Genomic DNA, 23,107 nt, shown 5'->3' with positions numbered 1-23,107 from the left:
AGAATTTTAGATAAGAAAGTTTTTTTTATGGGCAGATAAAAAGGCTATTTACTTTCTGACACAAAATAAGTCATTTTTTGGAAAAAAAAACTAATCTGCACATGATTATCATATATTTATTAAAGAGAAATGCTAGGGGTTAGTAAGTTCTTTATATTTGGCTCATTCTCTTACAATCAATCATTAGATTTGTTGGGTTCACCATTAACTTATGTGGGATCTACATAAGTCTACAAATTTAATAATTAATTGCAAGAAAATATGGGTCAAATATAGAAAACTTATTAACCCCTATCATTTCTCTAGTTTATAAGCTTATAAAATGACGAAGTTGCATAACCACAAGCTTTCCAATGGCTTTCGTTGCAATCTGACTTGGACGATAAATTTTGGTTGAGATCACAAATATTGGATTTTGTTTTAATTTCTTTATCTTGAACTCTAGATTTTATTAAAATAGTTTCATTATAGTCATTAATTTAATCACATATAACCTTATTAAGATATAATAGAGTAAAAAAATTGATGATCTCTCCGGTAATAAATTTTAAGACGGCAAAATCTCTCAAGTAATAAATATTAGAGAAATGTTAAGTATCAGTAAACAAAATTTAAACTATTTATTTGCTCAAATTTTAAGGATTTTGCCGTGGAAATATCCTAGAAAACTAAAGAAATTCATCATCATTAATGGGATCTGACTTCTTACTAGCCACTAAAAATAAGAGATAATGGCTTCATGATCTTTACGAAGAAAATGCTTGGAAATTTATCATATTTTTCAAGACCCTAAAGTCAATGTTTGGAAATTTATCATATTTTTCATGATCTTTATGAAGAAGATCTGGTATAATGGCTTCATTTTACCGAATGGAAAGAAAAAATCAATCACACACATTATCAAGATTTAAGTGGTTCGACTTATCAAGCTTCCATCAAATGGCGAAAGCTTGGTAAGAAAACCCCTCAAAACCCCCAATACACCCAAATCCCATAAAAGAGTAACAAGACGAGAAAACCACTCAAAACTTTAATACAGGACTCAAATCTCACTCCAACAAAATAAGAAAAATGGCAAGATTTTCTAACAGCTATTTTTCTCTAAGCTCCCTTTTATAGAAGCTCAATGTTGGTTAGAAAACAAGGACTCCAACATTATTAGGGGTGAACACCAATTTCAGACACAACGGAATTAATCTATCTCTCTTTGTGCAAATTAAATAGTCACACTAGCACCCAAAAATAAACTTACAATGCAGAATAATAATCAAGAAACCCACAAGCAAGACACCAAAATTTTTACATGGAAAACCCTCCAATGCGAAGGGAAAAACCACGAGACCTAGTCCAGTCAAATCTTCCACTATCAACAATAATGAGTTTACAATTGTCTTCCCTAGAGAAATATCCAGATGTTATCACTACATGAAGAATACATGCATTCTTGGATTAAACATAAATTCATCACCCTAAAGTGAATTCCAACAAGAATAAAGAAAGATCTCACTAAGTAGGTATTAATAACCAAGCGACTGGAGAGGGAGTCAAACGAACGACACCAATCAATACGTAGCACTCGTTGTCAGGAACAACATACTAAAATTGGATCAAGATCGGACCACAAATTGTGACAATTCCAAAATCAATTTGGAATAGAAACTCCAAGTCAGCAAAGCACAAGTTCAACATCTGATGGGATTAGAAAACAACTGGGCACCACTGTCTTGACTTGAATTCAAGCAATTCACAACAGAAAACTCCTATATACAGAACCATTCCCAAAGCTTCTAGGCGAACCCTACAAGAAAAAAAGGACAATGATGAAGTTTAACCACTATACCCAAAAAAAGAAAAAAAAAAGAAAAAAAAAAAAGAGAATATTTGATGACTAACAGCAGACGTATGGCAAGTCGAAACACAATAGAATTCTCTAATTGCAACTAATAAGGGAGTAAACGTCCCCAAGAGGTAGCTTAATCGGCTGGGATCACGCTTAATGAAGCGGAGGTCACTAGTTCGAATCCCCCTCCCCCCTCCTTGTGTGGACATGTCAAAAAAAAAAAAAAAAAAGGGAATAAACGATTTAAAGAAATAGGGTCCCAACGAATCAAATAGGCAGAGCAGTAATGCATGATATACACACAAATACCATGAAACTTCAAAATTACTAAGAACTTCTAAACTATTTTCCTTCAACAACCAAATTGTCTTTACTGCTTGATTATCCTTTCCTTGTATGGTTGTCTTCCAGTATGGTAGGAATTGATATTTGTGGATCCTTTCTTATTGTAGCTTGATGTCACGGCAGTCATGGGATGATGTCCATGATCTTCAGCAGACTTAGTGTTGTCTTGTTCTGGAAGGAAAGTTGCATCTTGATGAGGTGTAATCTTGTCGACAGGTGGAGATGGGTTAACAGCCCCCCTTAAGCGAATGGGAGGGGCACAGACCATAAGCTTGTCATGTAGGAGAAGGAAACGGGCAGAGGTAAGGCCCTTGGTGAAAATATCAGCCGGTTGGTCACAGGTGGAAATAAAATTGAGAGTGATGTCTTTGTTCAAGACCTTCTCGCGGATAAAGTGGTAATCCACCTCAAAGTGTTTACTTCGAGCATGGTAGATAGGATTAGATGCAAGGGCCATAGCACCAAGATTGTCACACCGAATTACAGGCGGATGAATAAGAGGAAGGTGGAGGTCCTTCAGTAACATACACAGCCAATAAAGTTCCGCAGTAACCATAGCCATAGCCCGATATTCGGCTTCGATGCTGGATTTTGAGACAACGGACTGTTTCTTAGCACACCAAGAAATCAAGCAAGGACCAAGGAATACTCCAAAACTAGTGGTAGACCGCCTATCATCAAGGTCCCCCACCCAATTGGAATCACAGTAGGCCTGCAAAGAGAGGGTACCCTTAGAGTAAAAGAGACCATGATCCATAGAGCCCTTAAGATAGCGAAGAACACGTTTGAGGGCTGTCCAATGACTAGAGGTTGGAGAGTGTAGGTGCTGGCATAGCTGATTCACGGAGTAGGCTATTTTAGGGTGAGTTAATGTGCAATATTGAAGTCCTCCCACAAGCTGCCGATATTCAGTGACATTATCAAGTGGAGTACCATCCAAGGAGGAGAGTTTGGATCCTGAGACACAAGGTGAACGACATGCTTTTGCTCCCACCATTTTGGCGTTGTGCAGTACGTCCACAATATACTTGGACTGCCGTAGGTGAATGCTTGAGGCGTCACATTGCACTTGAATGCCCAAAAAATAATTTAACTCTCCAAGGTCTTTTAAGGCAAAGTCTGTCCGAAGCTTGTCAAGAAGGGAAGAAATAACAGAGCCATGAGTCCCTGTAACTAGAATATCATCAATATAAATTAAAATAAATAAGTGAGTTGTGCCTTGATGATATAAAAATAAGGAGCTATCAACCAGAGACTGGACAAGCCCAAACTCAAGGAGGGAATCAGACAATCTGTTAAACCAAGCACGTGGGGCTTGCTTCAAGCCATAGATGGCTTTGTGTAATTTACAAATGTGACCGGGGAACTCAGGATGCACGAAGACTTGAGGTTGGGTCATATAAACATCTTCTTACAATTTAAGGCATTCGAAATATCCAATTGACGAATGGGCCAATTATAGTGGACAGCAATGGCGAGAACGACCCGGACAGTAGACGGCTTGATGACGGGGCTGAATGTTTTAGTGTAATCAATACCGCTCCTTTGATCAAATCCTTTGGCCACCAAGTGTGCTTTATTGCGTTCAATGGAACCATCGGGCTTGTGTTTGAGTTTGTAGACCCACTTGGTCCGAATTGGATGACGACCGGGCGGTAGTGGGCATAACGACCATGTATTGTTAGCCAAGAGCGCATCAAATTCTTGGTTCATTGCTTCACGCCAAGATGGTGATTTAAAAGCATCAGAGAAACACGAAGGTTCAGCCACAATAAGGGAGCTTTGCAGGGCCCATAGGGGGTGTTTGGTGGAGTAAAAGAGCTTGTAATCACCAAAAATTTTGGGCTTGAGGGACCTGGTCTTGGAACGTGTAACCATTTGATGAGGTTCCTGCAAGGAAGCAATTTCTTGATTTTGAACATTGGGCAAGGTCGCCACCTGCAAGGGAGGTACTTGAGCAGTAGGTGCTAAGTCAGAAAAACTAGATTCAGACATAGGTGCAGGGAGAGATAATGCAGGGGAGAGGGTTGTAGGGTCATGGGGAGTGGACGAGAGGGATGGGAGAGGACTGGGCTGTGTCGGTGATGGCAGTGTGGTCGTGGAAATCTTGGGAGAAGTAGGGGGCAATAGGTGTACTAGGGGGACAATAAAGTTATGGGTTGGTGATGACACATAAGGGGCAGCTGTAACTTGATTGAGGGATGGTAGAGGTGACATGGGAGGAGTAGGTAAAGGGGAAGAAACAGGACTCAAAGTGGGCATAGGTATTTGTGGAGATGTGGGACTGAGAGAACGATGTTGAGCAGGAAACAAAGTCTCGTCAAAGACTACATGACGAGAGAGATATACACGTTGAGAGACCGGATCAAAACACTTGTAGCCTCTATGGTTAGAACTGAACCCAATAAAAATACATTGCTTGCTTTTAAATGATAATTTATTGGGGAGATAAGGTCGAAAAAGCGTATAACAAGCACATCCAAAAACACGAAGTAACGAGTAATCTGGAGAGCAATGAAATAATTTAAAAAATGGGGAGTCATTGGACAACAGGGGAGTGGGCAACTAGTTGATAATATATGCAGAATGTAAAAAAGCATTAACCCAAGACGTAATTGGCAAATGAGACTGAGCAAGAAGGGAGAGACCCATCTCCATTAAATGGCGATGTTTTCTCTCGGCCAAGTCGTTTTGCTGTGCTGTGTGTGGGCAAGAACGGCGATGAACAATTCCATTCAGAGCAAGAAAGTCAGAAAAGGATTTAGAAACAAATTCGCCTCCAATATCTGTTTGAAATTGTTTTATTCAAGTACAAAGTTGATTCTCAACAAGAGCTTTAAATTTTACAAAAGGAAGGAAATACATCAGATTTTTGAGCAAGAGGATAAACCCAAGAGAAGCAACTGAAATCATCAATAAACACGACATAGTAGCGAAAGCCACCAAGGGAGATGGAAGGAGACGTCCAGACATCGGAGTGAACCAACTCCAAAGGTGACAACGATACTTGAGAGGAGGGAGCAAAGGGCAGCTTCTTGGATTTCCCATATTGGCAGAATTCACATACAGAATTTTTATTTGTAGAAGACGAAACTGGAAGATTATTGGAGCTGAGGACACGAGAGATGACTAGAGAAGAGGTGTGGCCCAACCGAGCATGCCAGGTATCAAAAGATGCAGACACGCCAAGAAAGGCAACGTAGGAACGAGCTTTGTTGAGAAAACAATTTTGTAATTTTATTGGGTAGAGGCCGTTGATACTGGGACCATCAAGGAGTGTTTTGCCCGTCAGATTGTCCTTTATAAAAAATTTGGAGCCAGTTAGTATTAAAAAGCAATCATTGTCTATACAAAATCTATTAATAGAGAGGAGATTGGCTGCAACGTTAGGACAATGTAGAACATGGGTTAAGAGAAATTTGGATTGAGGAGTGCGAAGAGGAGTGGAACATGTGTTCTGAATCTGGATTCCAGGCCCATTACCTACTGCCACTGCATCTTTGCCGGTGAATGGGTGCTGTATTGCCAAGTTCTCGAGATTAGCCGTGAGATGGGCCTTTGCCCCACTGTCAGCATACCAGTCATCATCCACAAGAGCATTGTTCTGAGCAACCATGGCTGCTAACTGAGGTGGTGGGTGGCGTCCCTGATATGTGTAGTCCATACGATGGAAACAATCCAGTGCCTAATGACTAGATTTGCCACATATCTGGCAAGCAACACGTGGAGTAGCAGAGTTCGACTAAGGAGCTCTAGATGGTGGTGGTCTAGAGGAAAATGAGTTGCGGGGCTGCTACATGTGATGTGGAGGGACGAGCATGTCTTCTTGGGGAAAAGGAGAGTGAGCCAATTGATTTTCTGTTGAAAAATGGAGGAGATTGCCTTTTGTTAGAGAAAAGAGCAAATGAAGTGTTACTCGGTAGAATAGAACTGTGTTGATTTTCCATGAAAATCTCATGGGACAGTAGTTCAGCTTGGAATTCTTCAAAGGAGATTTTATCTTTTCGAGTAGCAATTGAGAGAGATATGACAAATGGGTCGTATGAGGCATTGAGACCACTAATCACATACGAGATTAGGTCTTGGTCGTCAACAGGCTTACGTGAAATGGCAAGTTGGTTAGCATACTCCATGGCAGACTGAAGATATTCAGAGCAGGACTTCGACCCTTGATGAAGGTGTTTAAGTTGCCGTTTGAGTTGAGCAACCCGACATGGGGATTGCGAAGCAAATTTTGTGGCAAGGGAAACCCAAGCTTGGCGGGAGTTATTTACGCCATACACCGTCGCCAGAACCTTCTCGGTAAGAGTGGCATTAATCCAACTCAAGAGGCTTTGATCCTTCTTTGTCCATATGACAAAGGCAGGATTGATAGTAATTGTATCTTTTCCTTGATCATCAGGAAGAAACTGGTTGGGGCACGGTTCAGAACCATCCACGATGCCCAAAAGATCATTGCTCCGTACAACAGGGAGAAATTGGTTGAGCCACATAAGGTAATTGTGCCCATCAAGTTTGACAGAGACAAACATAGTGATATTGGGAAAGGTAGAGGCAGCAGTGTTTGAGGCCATTGAGAAAAGGGAATGAAGCGGGAAAGAAAAAAAAAAAAAAGAGTAAGAAACAGGACAGGAAACAGAGACAAGTGTGAACTTGATTCAGGGCTTTGATACCATGAAACAATTGTATTCTCGATGATGTATTTCTTCAATATACTTGGCTATATATACACAACGTGTGTGTGACTTTACAAGGGAATAACAATGAATAATAAATTTCCTTATATAGTTGATTGACTATTTTCCTTCAACAACCAAATTGTCTTTACTGCTTGATTATCCTTTCCTTGTATGGTTGTCTTCTAGTATGGTAGGAATTGATATTTGTGGATCCTTTCTTATTGTAGCTTGATGTCACGGTAGTCATGGGATGATGTCCATGATCTTCGGCAGACTTAATGTTATCTTTTTCTGGAAGGAAAGTTGCTTCTTGATGAGGTGTAATCTTGTCGACAGGTGGAGATGGGTTAACACTGTCGGTCCTTTTTATGTTTTTTTTTTTTTTTTTTTTTGTCTCTCAAAATTGATTTAAATTTTAAAAATTATTATTGAATTTGTAATATATTATTATTAAATTTTGATTAAAAAATGATTTTAAATATCACATCATTTTTAAAAGGAAACAAGAAAAACTTATAATATTACATACTCCTTGAGTTTCATCTTTCAAGATAAAATTGTATGTGAACATGTTAAGTCAATTCTAAGATCGAGTCATTGGAGTTTTTATGCGGTTGTAGTGATAATGAAAGCACTGACGACTTTTCATGAACATATCTCCTAAGAACAAATCCGTGATGCTTTGTAGTTTTTCATTGGATTAGTCTTAGAGAAAAGGTCATATCTCGTGATTATATGACATGGGACGGAAGCAAGCTGATCCAACATAGATTCTACATTTTGGAATGAAGCTTTCAAAGGCCTACAAAGTCATATTTCATTAAGTTTTGTCAATTTCAATGTAGACCGTGTCAAAATGGGATGCAAATAGAATTTTGAAGAGCTGGATAGATAGGGACATTCCGATCCTAATACAAACTGAAGCTTTCAAAGGCCTACAAAGTCATATTTCATTAAGTTTTGTCAATTTCAATGTAGACCGTGTCAAAATGGGATGCAAATAGAATTTTGAAGAGCTGGATAGACAGGGACATTCCAATCCTAGTACAAACTGAATTTGGAACGAGGTGGTTCAAGAGAGTTGAATTAGTGCGCGTCCTAAATCTCTGTTCAAATTTAGTAAAGACACCCGAACACTTTCAAGAATTTGTGGTCTGGTGATCGATAGAACAAAAGTTGGAATGGGGAATTTGGTGTTGTGACAGAAGACAGGGGATTCGATTTATAAGATAACACGCAGATTGAAAAGCATCATCCCCAGTGGCGGAGCCACATATGCGTGGCACCCCCAAAGATTTTTTTAAAAATTTTTTCCCAAAAATTAAAAAAAAAAAAAAAATTCCATGGATGCTGCTACGTATGGTAAACTTTAATAATGCCAAAACTTATTACATATGTATGGTAATCAAAAAAAATTCCTTATCTAATACATATGTATGTTAACTTTAATATCCATATGATTGTTTATTTTGTTGTTAATGTTAATAAACTTTTATTGTCTCTTACGAGGTCGTGATTTAACCTAAAAATTTTAGGTTCATGAATAAATTAAACTTTAGGTTTATTAATTGATTGATTTAACTTACTGAGAGCTTCAATTTAGATTCAATACTTGATGAGTATGTACTTCTAAGATACTGTAAAGTTCAGTTCTAGATTTTTTTTTTTTTTTTGATATATATAGTGCCGACATGTTACATTTCTAATTTATCAATTTGAGCACATATTTATGAACTTTTATAGATATTTTTTTGTAATGCATATATTATGTGAATTATCAAATTTTTAGGGTGGAAAAAAATTTTAGGACACAAAAAAATTTTTAACAGCACCCCCAATATGAATTGTTTGGCTCCGCCATTGATCATCCCAAAGATCTTTCGCAATGTGATCGTGTCCTTTAATATGAAGGAAGAGGCCTTTCGTGAAGTGGCTTTGCCTAAGAGTTTACAAGGGCTGGACCACTTGAGCTTTAGTGTGGCGCTACTTGATGGGTTGCTTGCGATTGTCCCTCGTAACGAATTGGGCAATGAGGCGTTTCAAGCCGTGTGGGTGATGAAAGAGTATGGGGTGGCGGAATCTTGGACTAAGCTTTTTGATGTTCCAATTAGGAGATCTGAAAATGTGTTTGGCTTTACAAAGAGTGGTGAAGTTCTAGTGCCGAAGGGTGGAGGGTTGCTTTCTTTAGGGCCAAGTAGCCGAGGTTATGTGGATCTTCACATTTATGACACACAGGAGATTTTTTTGGATACTTATGTGGAGAGCCTTGTTCTACTGCGATAAGACACAGTTCCGGGGCGACAGGGGAGGTCGTCTAGTGGTAGTTAGGGAACAAAGAAATTCAAGTAAAGGCACAAAGAAATGCAGGTAAAGGCGAGGTACTTGATGCATGTTCTTCCACATTGTACTTGTTACTGTAAGTTCTATGCATCTTATTACTATAAGTTCTCCATTCTTATCACTATGCTTAGAAAGCATGACTCTTCATCTTTTTCTACTTCCATCTTATGCTTGATATTGCTTATTGTTTGTTTATTTGGGAACATGTCGTTTCTTTGTAATGGTTAAACATCTGATGGTTCTTCTCTTTCTACTTACATTAATTCAGTGATAAGAATTTTCTGAACATGCGTCATATTGAAATAGGGAAGCATCTAATAAATATCTCAGATAATGGTACCGATTAAGTTTGATTAGAGTTGTTTTGGATGAACATCAAAATTGCATCTCCCCCCATTAAACCCTATCTCCATTGAACCAAAGAGAAGTTCAAGGAGCATGCTATGTGTAACAAGTCTGATGGTGATGTAAGACTTGGGCTTCTAATATAATCTAATCTAATATCTAATATCTTTTTTTTTTTTTTTTTTTTTTTTTTTTGAATTGGTTTTCATTTACGACCAAAAACAAGCAAAACATCAAGATACAGGTTCCTCCACGACGAACGGGAAATCCTCCCTCCATTCTCTACCCTCCCCATACATAAGAGCAGATTTTGCTAAATGGTGCGCAGCGCCATTGGCTAACCTTCGGACATGTTGCACTACCCATCCTTGGTGTTTCACAATCTCTTCCTTGGCAGCATTCACCACTTGCCCATAGGATGACCAGCAGTCCCCTTCTTTGTTCAGGGCTTGGACTAGCTCCAATGCGTCCCCCTCAAACACAACACTATGAAATTCCATACGCAAAGCTAAGTTCACCGCAGTCCACACTCCAATCGCCTCTGCCGTAGGGGCATGGTTGATGGAACCCTTGGTAGCACATAACATGGCCAAAACCTTTCCTGTATGATCTCGCACGATTACTCCAACCCCCATCTGATTTTGGCTTTTGTACATGGCCGCATCCCAGTTGATCTTGACATGACCCACTGGAGGTGGCACCCAGATAGCAAAGGAATTGAGGGGAGGATCCACAACCATGGTGCTGCTCCTCTGCGTAGCATAATTGAAAGCTGCAATCTGCTCCTTAGCACAGCGAACTACTGCTGACGGGCCTATCAAATCACCCCCATGCACTACTGAGTTCCGTTTGAGCCAAATTTGGCGCGCTACAGTTGCCACGAGCTGCAGTTGGTCCTCATTCAATCTGTCCAGCAGGTTTGCCATTATATAAATGAAATCAGTTTCTTCACTACCACATTTGTGAATCCTGGGCTCACACTCCAGCCACACATCTTTTGCTGATAAACAGCTCCATAGGATATGGCCAATTGTTTCAATTTCCCGGCCACAAATTGGACAAAGGGGATCAGGGGAGACATGCCGCTTAAACAAGAGCTCCTTCGTAGGCAAAATATTATTGCATGCTTGCCATAGGAATGTTTTGACCACTCGAGCACCTTTAATCTTCCAAATTCGTTTCCATATAACAGCCAGGTGTTGGGCATTTGAGCAGCTGCCCTCCTTGGTAAGACTGTTCTCCTTCCCCAAATGGTATGCGCTTCTTCCCGTATATTCTCCATTCCTAGTGGCCGCCCAGACAAGCTGATCTCTTCTACTTCTCGGACAAACAGCAATGCTACAAATTTGCCTTGCCACTTCTTCCCCAAAGACATCACGTACCAGGCCCGTATTCCACCAATTTGTTTCCACATCAAGCAGCTCACACACCTTGGCTTCCTTCGGCAGAATTCTCACTGGTGATCGGACTTGATGTGACCCCGGGTTGGGGAGCCACGGGTCTTCCCAAATCTTGATGGATGTTCCATCCCCTACCCTCCAAACAAGCCCTTCTTTGATGAGAGGTTTGGCATTCCAAATGCTACGCCAAGCATATCATTCCTACACGTGGCGACTAATTTTGAATGACATGTGTACTGTTTTAAAATTCAAAGTACCCTTTTAAGTGAACCTTTTAAACAAAATTTTAACAGTTATTTAAAACCATCGTTCTTCTTCTTCTGTTTCTCTCGCTTCGATTCACAAACAACTTAATGGACTTTTCTTATACTCCGTCTCTTCCTTCTCTTTCTAATTGACGTTCTCTCTCCCTCCATTTATTCTCTCTTCTTTATTTTCCTTTTCTTTCTCTAACGCAGGTTCTCTATCTCTCCCTTTCTCTCTGTTTTTGGTTTTAGCAATTCTCTGTTTGTTTTTTTGGGCTTGCTGCACAATTGAAAGGGGCGATTTTTAACGCTGATTTTGGTCTTTCTCTTCCGTTCTGAACCAAAAGAAATTAAAGCACAACCAAATGGCGTTAACGCTGATTTGCGTCTTTCTCTTCGGTGGCCAGTGTTAGCGCCGTGATTCTGTTGTTATTTTGTTATGATGGATTGTTTCCCTGTTTGTTTTCTTTTGTAGACAGAGTTGGCATTACAATTGTGCTGGGCCACTGGGTATAAATTTATGAAAACGTTTCATCTGGGTATAAATTAGAATAACCTTTACTCTTTGATATTCTATGTTGGCTACATGTTATTGACTATATATACCTCATTTGTTCCCTTCGGAAGTCATCCAGGTCTAAGGCAGAAGGCAAAACATGCATGGATTCCGCATGAAAGTTCCCAAAAGGGTTATGTGATTTATTCACTTTCCTTCTCAGTACATGTTAAATTCAGTGCTATCAATTTCATAGAATGTGTTTTGTTAGATAAATGTATCATAGGAGCATTAAGTTTTTTTTTTTCTTTTGGAAACTTCACTTACCCCCCATACTTTCGCGCTTTTTCCAGACACCCTCCCATTGTTCAAAAACTCTCACTTCCATGTATCAAAGTTTTAGTTTCGTTCAACCGTTAGGATTTTTTGTGAAATCCTAACGGAAGGGGCCGCACATGCCGCGCATGTGGGAAAGAATTATTGAAAGCCCCGTTTTACCCCTGAAGTCTCTTATTTCTTTCCCTGCTTCTGCACCATTTAAATCAAAATCTTCTTCTTCTTTTTTCATTCCACTTTTCTTCCACATTTTTCTTCTTCTTTGGGCAGCCCCGCGTTTCTTGTTCTTCTTCTTCGTGCTAACCATTTCATCATTCTGCTTGGTTATACCCATTTGATACCCATTATGGATCAAGTCGAGAGTGAAGTCAGTGAAGTGATCGACGCAGGAACATGAACCAACAATCCAATGTGCAAATGTGGGTGGAGATCACGCATATTAACAGCATTCATTCTACCGAATTTCGGTAAAAGGTTTTATACATGTGCAAATTGTGTGGTAAGATTTATTTTGGCATTTTTATTCGGTTGGGGACGTTTACGGTTTTTAGATGTGTATTTGCTGCAATTTTTTTGCTTAGCCGAAAATGTGGGCGATGTGTTTTGCTGAAATTTGTTTGGTTGGCTGGGTATTTGACCTGGGAATTTGGTGAAATTTTTTGCTTCGCTAGGTATTTAAGCTGGGAATTTGGTGAGATTTTTTTACTTCGCTGGGTATTTGAGCTAGGAATTTGCTAAAATTTTTTTGGTTGGCAAGGGTATTTGAGCTGGGTAGTTGCTGAAATTTTTTTGGTTGGCTGGGTATTTACTGAAATTTGTTTGGTTGGCTGGGTATTTGAGCTGGGTATTTGCTGAATTTTTTTTGGTTGGCTGGGTATTTGAGTTGGGTATTTGCTAAAATTTTTTTGGTTGGCTGAGTATTTGAGCTGGGTATTTGCTGAAATTTTTTTGGTTGGCTGGGTTTGAGCTGGGTTTTTGCTGAAATTTTTTTGCTTGGCTGGGTATTTGAGCTGGGTATTTGCCGAAATTTTTTTGCTTGGCTGGGTATTTGAGCTGGGAATTTGCCGAAATTTTTTTGCTTGGCTGGGTATTTAAGCTGGAAATTTGCTGAAATGTTTTTGCTTGGCTGGGTATTTGCTGAAATTTTTTTGCTTGGCTGGGTATTTGAGTTGGGAATTTGCTGAAATTTTTTTGCTTGGCTAGGTATTTGAGCTGGGAATTTGCTGAATTTTTTTTGCTTGGCCAGATTTACTGAAATTTTTTGCTTTGCTGGGTATTTGTTGAAATTTTTTTGATTGGCTGGGTACTTGATTCATGAAATTGGTTGTAATATATTTTGATTCATTTTGAGGTTTAGTTTGTGATATATTTTAATTCAAGCTAGCTGAGTATGGTTTAAGGCTTAGTTTGTCCATGAAATTGGTTGTGATATATTCTGATTCATTTTGAAACTCTAGGAAGGATTTGGAATGAAGCATTTTCGGTTGATGCCAAATACACTATTTTTGTCCAGAAACAGTGCTGGTGGCTTATGGTACATAATAGTTGTGTGAGATCTTATTTTATGTTGATCTAATTGTGTAGAATTTTGACAACCAGGGATGTGGGTTTTTCAAATGGGTAGATATGGATATTTGTCAACATGGTAAGCGAGTGGTTTCAAAATTGTTTGAGTGGCACGAGAATTTGAAGACTGAAAGTGCACAGATTAGAACAACAATCTTGAATGAAATTTTGAAATGCAAGATTGAAGTTGTTGAATATAAGGCCAAAATGGAGGTTGCATCTGTTAATTTTGAAATGCAATTACAAGCGCAGAAGAACAAATTTCATGCAAAGGAGATGAAGTACCGGTTTGCCTTAGCATGTTCATTTATCCTCCTTGTTGTATTGATGTTTTATCCCGTGTCTAATAGATATTCCTCAAGGTTGATGTTGCCCTGAGAATGTAATGAAATGTGTAATGCAAACCCTATGATGTAATGTATTTTGTGGTGTTGTTGTCCACTTTTTTTGTGTGAGACAAGTAATTTACATAGTATTGTTTTGTGCGATACAAGTAATTTACCTACTGTTGTTGCGTAAGAAAAATAATTGACCTACTATATTGTGTAAGACTTGTAAAATAGTGTAATACTTGTAAAATTGTTTTGTAAAATGTTAACATCCAAAATAATTACCATCCAAGAAGTCACCACATTGGCAAACAATATGAACACCAAATATTACAATCTGTATGCATGTCACAAAATAATTACATAACATTCATTAGCCTATCTTCATGTCACAAAATAATTACATAACATTTATTAATAATAGGGAAAAATATAAAAAAGCCCCACAAACTACCAGCCGTTTTCGATTTAGCCCCCTAATGTTTCAAAAGTGATAAAGTAGCCCCCCAAACTACCAAATTATTGCATTTTGGCCACTCCGTTAGTCAAAACCGTCAATTTGGACGGAAATTGCAAAACGACGTCGTTTGTTACGGGTAAGTTACTACAATGCCCTTTTGAGAAAAATATAAAAAAGCCCCCCAAACTACCAGCCGTTTTCATTTTAGCCCCCTAATGTTCAGAAAGTGATAAAGTAGCCCCCTAGCTACCAAACAGTTGCAATTTGGCTACTCCGTTAGTCATTACTGTCAAATATGATGGAAAATTCAAAACTACGTCGTTTTGACAATGGTAAGTTACTAAAATGCCCTTTTAGAAAAAAAAAATCATATTAAAACAAGCACGCTAAATGGCGCCGTTTTGCTTGAAATTAGGGTTTCCTTACACTTACCAAAACGGCGCCGTTTTGATAAGTGTTAGGAATAAAAAGAAAAAACCTTAGATACCACGCAGAAAAAACCCCCAACCCCAGTTTATCTCTCTCCCCCAAACCGCCGACCACCACATCGTTCTATCTCTGGCAACCTTCTCCCTCAAGTGAAAAAAACGCAACGCCCCTCTCTCTCTTTCTCTCAAAACGACTTCCCCTGCCACCACCATCCATCACCGCCGGCCACACCATCCACTAGCTACGAAGCGCCACCGAAAAATTCTTACCCATTGTAGAAATCAAACAAAAAAATCACGTTCGTTGATAAACAACACCGATCCGACAGTTATACCATGAAATACAATAAAAAGATTGAGTTATGGGTAAGATTTACAGGCTGTCGGAGATAGACGACGTGGTGGCCGGCGGTTTTGGGGAGAAAGATAAACTGGGGTTGGGGGTTTTTTCGTGGGTCACCTGCGTGGGGTCTAGGGTTTTTTCTTTTAATTCCTAACACTTACCAAAGTGGCATCATTTTGGTAAGTGTAAGGAAACCCTAATTTCAAGCAAAATGGCGCCGTTTTGCTTGCTTGTTTTAATATGATATTTTTTTTTTCCAAAAATGGCATTTTGGTAACTTACCATTGCCAAAACGATGTAGTTTTAAATTTTTCATCATATTTGACGGTAATGAATAACGGAGTGGCCAAATTGCAATTGTTTGGTAGTTTGGGGGCTACTTTATCACTTTATGAATATTAGGGGGCTAAAATGAAAACGGCTGGTAGTTTGGGGGGCTTTTTTATATTTTTCCCAAAAGGGCATTGTAGTAACTTACCTGTAACAAACGACGTCGTTTTGCAGTTTCCGTCCAAACTGACGGTTTTGACTAACGGAGTGGCCAAAATGCAATAGTTTGGTAGTTTAGGGGGCTACTTTATCACTTTTGGAACATTAGGGGGCTAAATCGAAAACGGCTGGTAGTTTGGGGGGCTTTTTTATATTTTTCCCTTAATAATATTATAAAGCCACCACATTGGCTAATATGGTGAAGACAAAATATTAGAATTACATCTGTCTGGCTTTATGTCACAAAATAATTATATTCATTAACTCACAACCTACATCCAACTCGAAAACATTCATGGTTGGCATATTTTTTGCTTTCCTTTCCCCTTTCCCTTGTCCCTTTTTGCATTTTGTTTACCTTTAGGTGGAATTGTTTCACTTGGGGCCACTTGGGATTTGGGTATGTCAAAATCAAGGGGGGCAACCCTAAAGGTAAAACCACCTGCCCGTGGAAGTCCCCAAGCACATAGTGGTCCGCCTCCTGGAATTTTCGGTGATCCAGTAGGCTTACTTGTGATATCGATCGCCAGCTTGCCCTTGCAGTTAGGGTCCCTAACACTACCAGCGTCTACCCTCAAATCACCAGCAGTTCTTGATCTTGTAGCTAACCCCAACAATTTCCTCCTAGTTCTAACTGCAGGACCAGCCTGCAGATTTTAAACAAAATAATATATTAGATAATAAATTCAAAATCAGCACATACAACGTCTTTAATAAATTTAAATCAGCACATACACTAAATAATAAGGCTTACATTGGATTGACTATTACGAAGTTCAGTTGGAGCACAAGTTTGGGATGTGTGAAGTTGAGTTGGAGCAGATGGTTGTGCATGTGGTTAGGGAGTTGTAAGAACAACCTACATATTTTTGAAAAAATAATGTCACATGCACATTTTTGTTATCAATACAAAATCAGAACATCACAACGCCATCAATAAATTCAAAATCAGCGCATAACAACGCCTTCAATAATGAATTCAAAATCAGACACAACAACAACTTCAATAAATTCAAAATCCAAAATCAGACACAACAACGCCTTCAATAAATTGAAAATCAGCGCATAATAACGCCTTCAATAATTAATTCAAAATCAGACACAACAACAGCTTCAATAAATTCAAAATCAATGCATAACAACGCCTTCAATAATGAATTCAAAATCAGACATAGCAACAGCTTCAATAAATTCAAAATCATCACATACACTAAATAATAAGGCTTTACATTGGATTGGCTATTACGAAGTTTAGTTGAGGCATGTCTTTGGGATGCGCGAAGTTGAGTTGGAGCAGTTGGTTGTGCACTTGGTTGGTGAGTAGTATGAACAACTTACATATTTGTGAAAAAAGATTATGTCACATTTTGTTTTTACTATCAATTTTAAATCCGAACCTACAATAAACAAACAGGACTTACATCAAATTGATTAGGAATTTCAGTTGGAACAATTGGTTGTACACTTGGCTGGGGAGCAGAAGGTTGTGCAATCTAGCTAACACTGCCTGATTCGGTTCTATCATGGCTAATACCAACATTGGTTGCTTGACCTCCTCTTTGCCTTTTTGTTCCAGTACTGGTTGATGTACCTCCCCTTTGTCTTTTTCTTCCACTTCCTGATGCAGCATTAGATGACTCATCCAACTACAAAATAACATAAAAAATGATTACCAATGAATGACTAAAATTAACAAACAGCATTAGTAAGACAATTTCACGAAGACCATAACAAGAGAGTATGCAGTTAAAAATTACCATATCAAGATTCCAATCAACTCCTGCAGTGGATCTGTAGTACTCTCATACTTGTTCTCTTCTATCATCCTGCCTCAGCCTTGTAGTGCATGTTCTCTTGTTGTGACCCCATTTCTTATAGTGCCCACACTGGTTTTTGGTTCCCCCCCTCTTGATGGCGTTTGGATTTTTTAGCTCCTCTGCCCCTCTCACTCTTACCTTCCTAGGTCTCCCAGGAGCTATCCTTGCCTTTGGTGGTTCGATAATCGGTTGATTGCTCCTAGGCCATTGCTCTTCACTAGGCACGGGATAGATGATGGGTTGATATGTCTTCAAGTACTTGTCTTTACTATAGTAGTTACTGAGATAGTCTATTGGATTGCCACCATGGTATAAGATGGCTGATATGGCATGACTGCATGGTATCCCAGTGACGTCCCATTTCCTACACCCACATGTTCTGCCCTCCACATTGACTGCAAATCGTTTGCCCTCACATTCGACCTCAAAAATGCCATCACCGGCATATGTGCACCAACAATGGCTGGCACCATCCTCTTCCTTCTCCAACTTGGCCATTATTTTTGGCCCTAAACTACCCTCTTCCATCGTAGCAATCAACTCCTTTTTCCTAACATATCTCGTCATTAATTTATTCCTAATCCCTTCCAACATTGACAGTATTGTCAATTAACGGTACTTCAAGATCCATGAGTTGAAACACTCAGCACAGTTGTTGTGTACCAGGTCAGACTTGGCCATGGTGTTGAACCCTCCCTTACACCAAGAACTGGGATCAATCTTTGCCAAGTAATCATACGCAGGCTCACTTACTTTCTTTATCTCTTCCATCGCATAATGGAAATCTATCTGGGTATAAGATGATGTAGTAGTCCAAAGCATGTCCTTTAGCAATATCCTTTTGTGACCGGCACTTCTGAAATTACCATACAGGTGTCTCACACATGTATGGTGCTCAGCTCTAGGACAAACCTGTCCAAGGCTTGGTACTAGGCCCTGCACATCTGGTAAGATAAAATATGTCAGACATTATTCATACAAGTAAGTTAAATGTTAGACATTATTCACACAAGTATGTTTACCTTTTGTCAATCGGATATAAGTAAGTCCACCTTCGTGCTGGTGCTGGGCCAAGATCAGATATAAGTGCCTCCAAGAACCAAGTCCAACTGTCCTTTGTCTTTGCTTCTACAAACGCAATGGACAGTGGATATATACTATTGTTGGCATCCCTCCCAACAGCAGCTATTAACTGGCCCTTGTACCTACCCTTCAGGAAGCATGCATCTGCACCTATCACAGGTCTACACCCTTGTAAGAAACCTGTCTTCATTGCTGCGAATGATACATATAACCTCTGAAACCTACATGGGACCTCGAGCATTGGTCTCTCAACCATAAGAATTAAACAGCTGCCCACATTAGTCTTCCTAACCATTGCACAGTAGTCCCATAACCGATGGTATTACTCATCCAACTTCCCATAAATTTTTTGTTGCGCCTTCTTCCTTGTCCTATACAATGAGCTACATGGGCATTTACATTCCACTTAGCTTTGACCTGTTTTTGTAAAACGTCTATTGGCAGGTTTGGCTGGTTTCTGAATGAATCCATGCACCATTCAGCTATCCAAGCTGAATTAATCATATGATTCTTGTATCTTCTAGTGCATTAGTGTCTTGGATACATTGACACTAAGAGAAATGTGGACTCATCCCTTAACTTCTTCCCATAAACCCTGTACTTACATTTCTTGTCTTTGTAACGAGCTATAACCTTTTTGGTTTCATTTCTTGGGAACTCTAAATCCTTCCCCTTCAAAATATTTGCTTGCTTTACCGCTTTTCTAAACTGCACCGCATCACCAAACATATGACCTATTTGCAGCATTGGATTTTGCATCTTTTCTTTGGTAAATGAAATTCTTTTGGTGACATCACGACGACTTAATGTTTCTTCATTGTCACTATCACTGGGAGCGGACAACCTAAGGATGTCACTAGGACAAAGATCTTCACTATCATCTTCCCCTCTTATTTCTTCCCTATGTCCACCCCCATCTTCCTCCCCCCATCTACCTCATCCCTAAACCTTGCTTCATCATCACCAACACCCGAACCCCCCACCCTTTCTGACTCTACATGCTCCTCCCCATCTGAGTCATCAGCATCAGTATCTACACTAAGAACCTCATCCCAAAAAGCATCCTTCTTATATACAACAATCCTCTCATATTCTTCATCCTCTTCTGCATTGTCATCTACCGCATCTACATCAACAGCATCAAACGAAACCAAATACAAGTCAGCTAGCCCATGCCCTAAATCGTGTGAAACCATTTCATTTACATCATGATCAGATGATATTAGCCTTAATCCTTCATCTAAAGACCTATCAGGTATCTTGTAATGAATGAGGTCACCAAACCTATACCCATAATTCTTACATATTTCATCGATATCCAAGAAAGACATCTTATGTACATCATGAACTGAATGATTATGAATAAACCCACCCATATACGTACACCTATTTGCCCTATTGAAATAACCATTATAATGCACCCCAAACAGTAATATGTCACTAGCCATTATGCGGCCTACCACATTGAGACAGGATGCAAAAAGCATTAAACAAAATGCAATATATATTTAGAGAACAAAAAAAAGATGCAACAAAATACAACATTTAGTGACCCTAAGTATGCTGTGAGCTTTGGCTAAAGCATGCACATTAAACAAACAAACCCTAAACCCTAAACAACAATCAAACAATGAGAAATAAACCATTAAGTATGCACTGAATTATTGCTAAACCCTAAGTATGCAGTGAGCTTTGGCTAAAGCATGTAGAATATTCCAACAAAGCATTAAACAAACAAACCCTAAACAGCAATCAAACAGTGAGAAATAAACCATTAAGTATGCACTGAATTATTGCTAAACCATAAGCATGCAGTGACTTTTGGCTAAAGCATCCAGAATATTCTAAGTATGGACTTAATTATTGCTAAACCCTAAATATGCTTTGACTTTTTGCAGTGAACAACATCAATCAAACAGTGAGAATTTAACTCTAAGTATGCACTTAATTATTGCTAAACCCTAAATATGCAGTGACTTTTTTGCTAAAGCAAACTCTGACAGACAGTCAAGTTTCTTCAACCGACAGTAGTCAATTAAAAAATGGAAAAATCCTCAACATTTTGCTAGCATCAATTCAACCAAAGAAAGTGGATACCCGCTTTATTCAACCCACCAGTACATAAATCGTTTTTTATTTGACAGACTTTTGACAATAAAACCATATGACCCACAAATAGACAACATTCGACAATAAAGGGGACCACAATGTTAAACTCGGCATACGGACAAAGGGGACCACAATGGTCGACAACTCGGCATACCTATAAATAAAACAACCAAAATCATTTGACAAAAGTGACTATACCTGGAAAAGATGGCAGTGACGAAGAAGACGGCTCATGGACAAATCTTCCAACGCAACTACACGAGACAGGCACTAGGTGGAATCGCGATTTAGGGTTAGAGTTGGTTTATTTGGGTGGAATCGTGATTTAAATCTGGGTGGAATCGCGATTTACACTCACTGGGTGGATTGACGAAGATCAGTGGTCGTCGGCCTGTGTTCTTCACGAAGATGGCTATCCAAATCCTTTTTCAATTTTGGAGTTTTGGTGATTTTCTAAAAAAAAAAACCCTAAGGGTGTTTGTACACGTGGTGGTATCCAAGGTAAAATGAGGCTTTTAATAATTTTTTCCCACATGCGCGGCACGTGAGACCCCTTCCGTTAGGATTGTGAAATCCTAACGGAAGGGCCAAAGTGAACGAAACTAAAACTTTGATACATGGAAGTGAGAGTTTTTAAACAATTGGGGAGTGTTTGCAAAAAGCGCGAAAGTATTGGGGGGGGTAAGTAAAGTTTCCCCCCCCCCCCCCCCTTTTTTTTTTTTAAATGAGATAAATTGCTTTCTTTATCATGTGCATTTACCGTGGGTAATTTCTTGAACAGAGTCCAGAAATCAAAACATGGATTCAGCATGAAAGTTCTCAAAATTAAGGTAATATCACAAACGTTATAATCGATTGGGTGCTTTAATTCTCCTTACTCTAATGACAATACTGATTGTTTGAGTTAGGGGTGTCAAGGCGGTTACGATTAGCAGTTATTGGCAATAACCGCTAACCGTAACCGCCTTAGCAGTTAGTAGATTTCACTAACCGCAACCGCTAACCGCCTAGCAGTTAACGGTTAGCGGTTAACTGCCGGTTAGCGATTAGTAAAATAGATAACCGCCCGCTAACCGCTTTTTCAAAATTTCGCTTTTTTTTTGCTTTTTGGGCTTTTTTTGGCTTTCTTTATGGCTTTTCGGGCCTTTTTGGGCTTTTTTTTTACCTTTTTTTTTTTTCTTTTTTTAGTGTCTTCTTGAGCCCAATTGCTATAAAAAGAGCCCATATTGAAAAATAAAAAATATTTAACCCAAAATTTACATTCACTTGTACTTTAAAAAAATTTCCTTAAATATTAAATCATAACCGGTCAACTTTAAAAAAAAAACAACATATATATATTAAAAAAAAAAATCAACACAACATATAAAAAAAAGTTCAGAATTCAGACAACTGTCACAACATATAATGATAATACATTAATACTTAAATTGTATTTATAAGTAACACATTGGTCATTGTTTAATCCAATGTCAATTACTTAATTTGATATTATACGAATCATATCATCATTGTACATTAATAATATGATTAACTTGAAGTCTTGAATAAAGTATTTGAATTGTCATTGAATCATATGATTAAGTATTGATATTATACATTTATATTATTCATATGCATATGTAAACTTATATATGCTTATAACATATATAGACTTATAAGTTTATAGCATACATTGGAAATAAGTCTCTAGATATTTAATTGTTATATTAGTATAAATTGGTATACTTATGAGTTATGTCATATTATATATGTATAATTTGTTATTATATAATTAAATGATTTAATGATCAATTGATCATGTGCTATATATAATCATATAAATTATAGTGATAATATATTAATACTCGAATTGTGATTTAATTTTTTTTTTTTAAATTGCGATTTAATGATCAAGTGATTATATGATATAATCATATAAATTATAGTGATAATATATTAATACTCAAATTGTGATTTTGATTTAATGATCAAGTGATTATGTTATATGTATAAATATTTTTATAATTATAATTATAAAAATATATTATATAAAAAGGCGGTTAGCGATTAGCGGTTACGGTTAGTAAACCCAATAACCGCTAACCACTAGGCGGTTATAGCGGTTAGGTAGTTAGCAGTTAATACGGTTAAGCGGTTAAGCAGTTAGCGGTTAGCGGTTAGCGGGTGACACCCCTAGTTTGAGTTGCAAGCTATTTATAATCGAGTCTTTGTAGTTGATGTAGAAAGTTATATGTTGTGGTCATTTGTTCGGTTTATTCTTCCTATTAATACCAGCTTAGTTTAATTTCATGGAAAGTCCTTCTAGGATATAGGTCAATTACAATGGCCCCATTTTCATTGTTTTTTTTTTTTTTTTAGTATGCGATTGCTAAATGCTAATTTTGGCATTCTTAACTATATAAAAATGTTAGGCTTGCTTTACCATAAAAATTTGAAATCTATAAATTATTGTTA

General features: G+C 38.3%; 1 protein-coding gene and 1 pseudogene across 1 annotated transcript; one reads left to right on the top strand and one right to left on the bottom strand.

Moving 5' to 3' along the window:
- The window catches only part of LOC132182264 (F-box/kelch-repeat protein At3g06240-like), a 76,997-nt pseudogene that overhangs the window by 42,161 nt on the left and 11,729 nt on the right, over window positions 1-23,107 (top strand).
- Window positions 17,408-18,067, bottom strand: LOC148585363 (uncharacterized). Its single transcript, XM_088516211.1, has one exon. It carries the CDS (start codon window positions 18,050-18,052, stop codon window positions 17,444-17,446), a length of 609 nt encoding a protein of 202 aa, XP_088372337.1. The 5' UTR covers window positions 18,053-18,067; the 3' UTR covers window positions 17,408-17,443.

Source organism: Corylus avellana, chromosome 5, assembly GCF_965113065.1.
Source record: "Corylus avellana chromosome 5, dhCorAvel1.hap1.2, whole genome shotgun sequence".
Lineage (NCBI taxonomy): Eukaryota > Viridiplantae > Streptophyta > Magnoliopsida > Fagales > Betulaceae > Corylus > Corylus avellana.
Note: the sequence above shows the minus strand (reverse complement) of the source record. Positions and strands in the feature narration are given on the sequence as shown.

Bases quoted from the DNA above. Each gene is read 5' to 3' on its own strand.
- LOC148585363 (XM_088516211.1), bottom strand. From the start codon at position 18,052: ATGTTGGAAGGGATTAGGAATAAATTAATGACGAGATATGTTAGGAAA.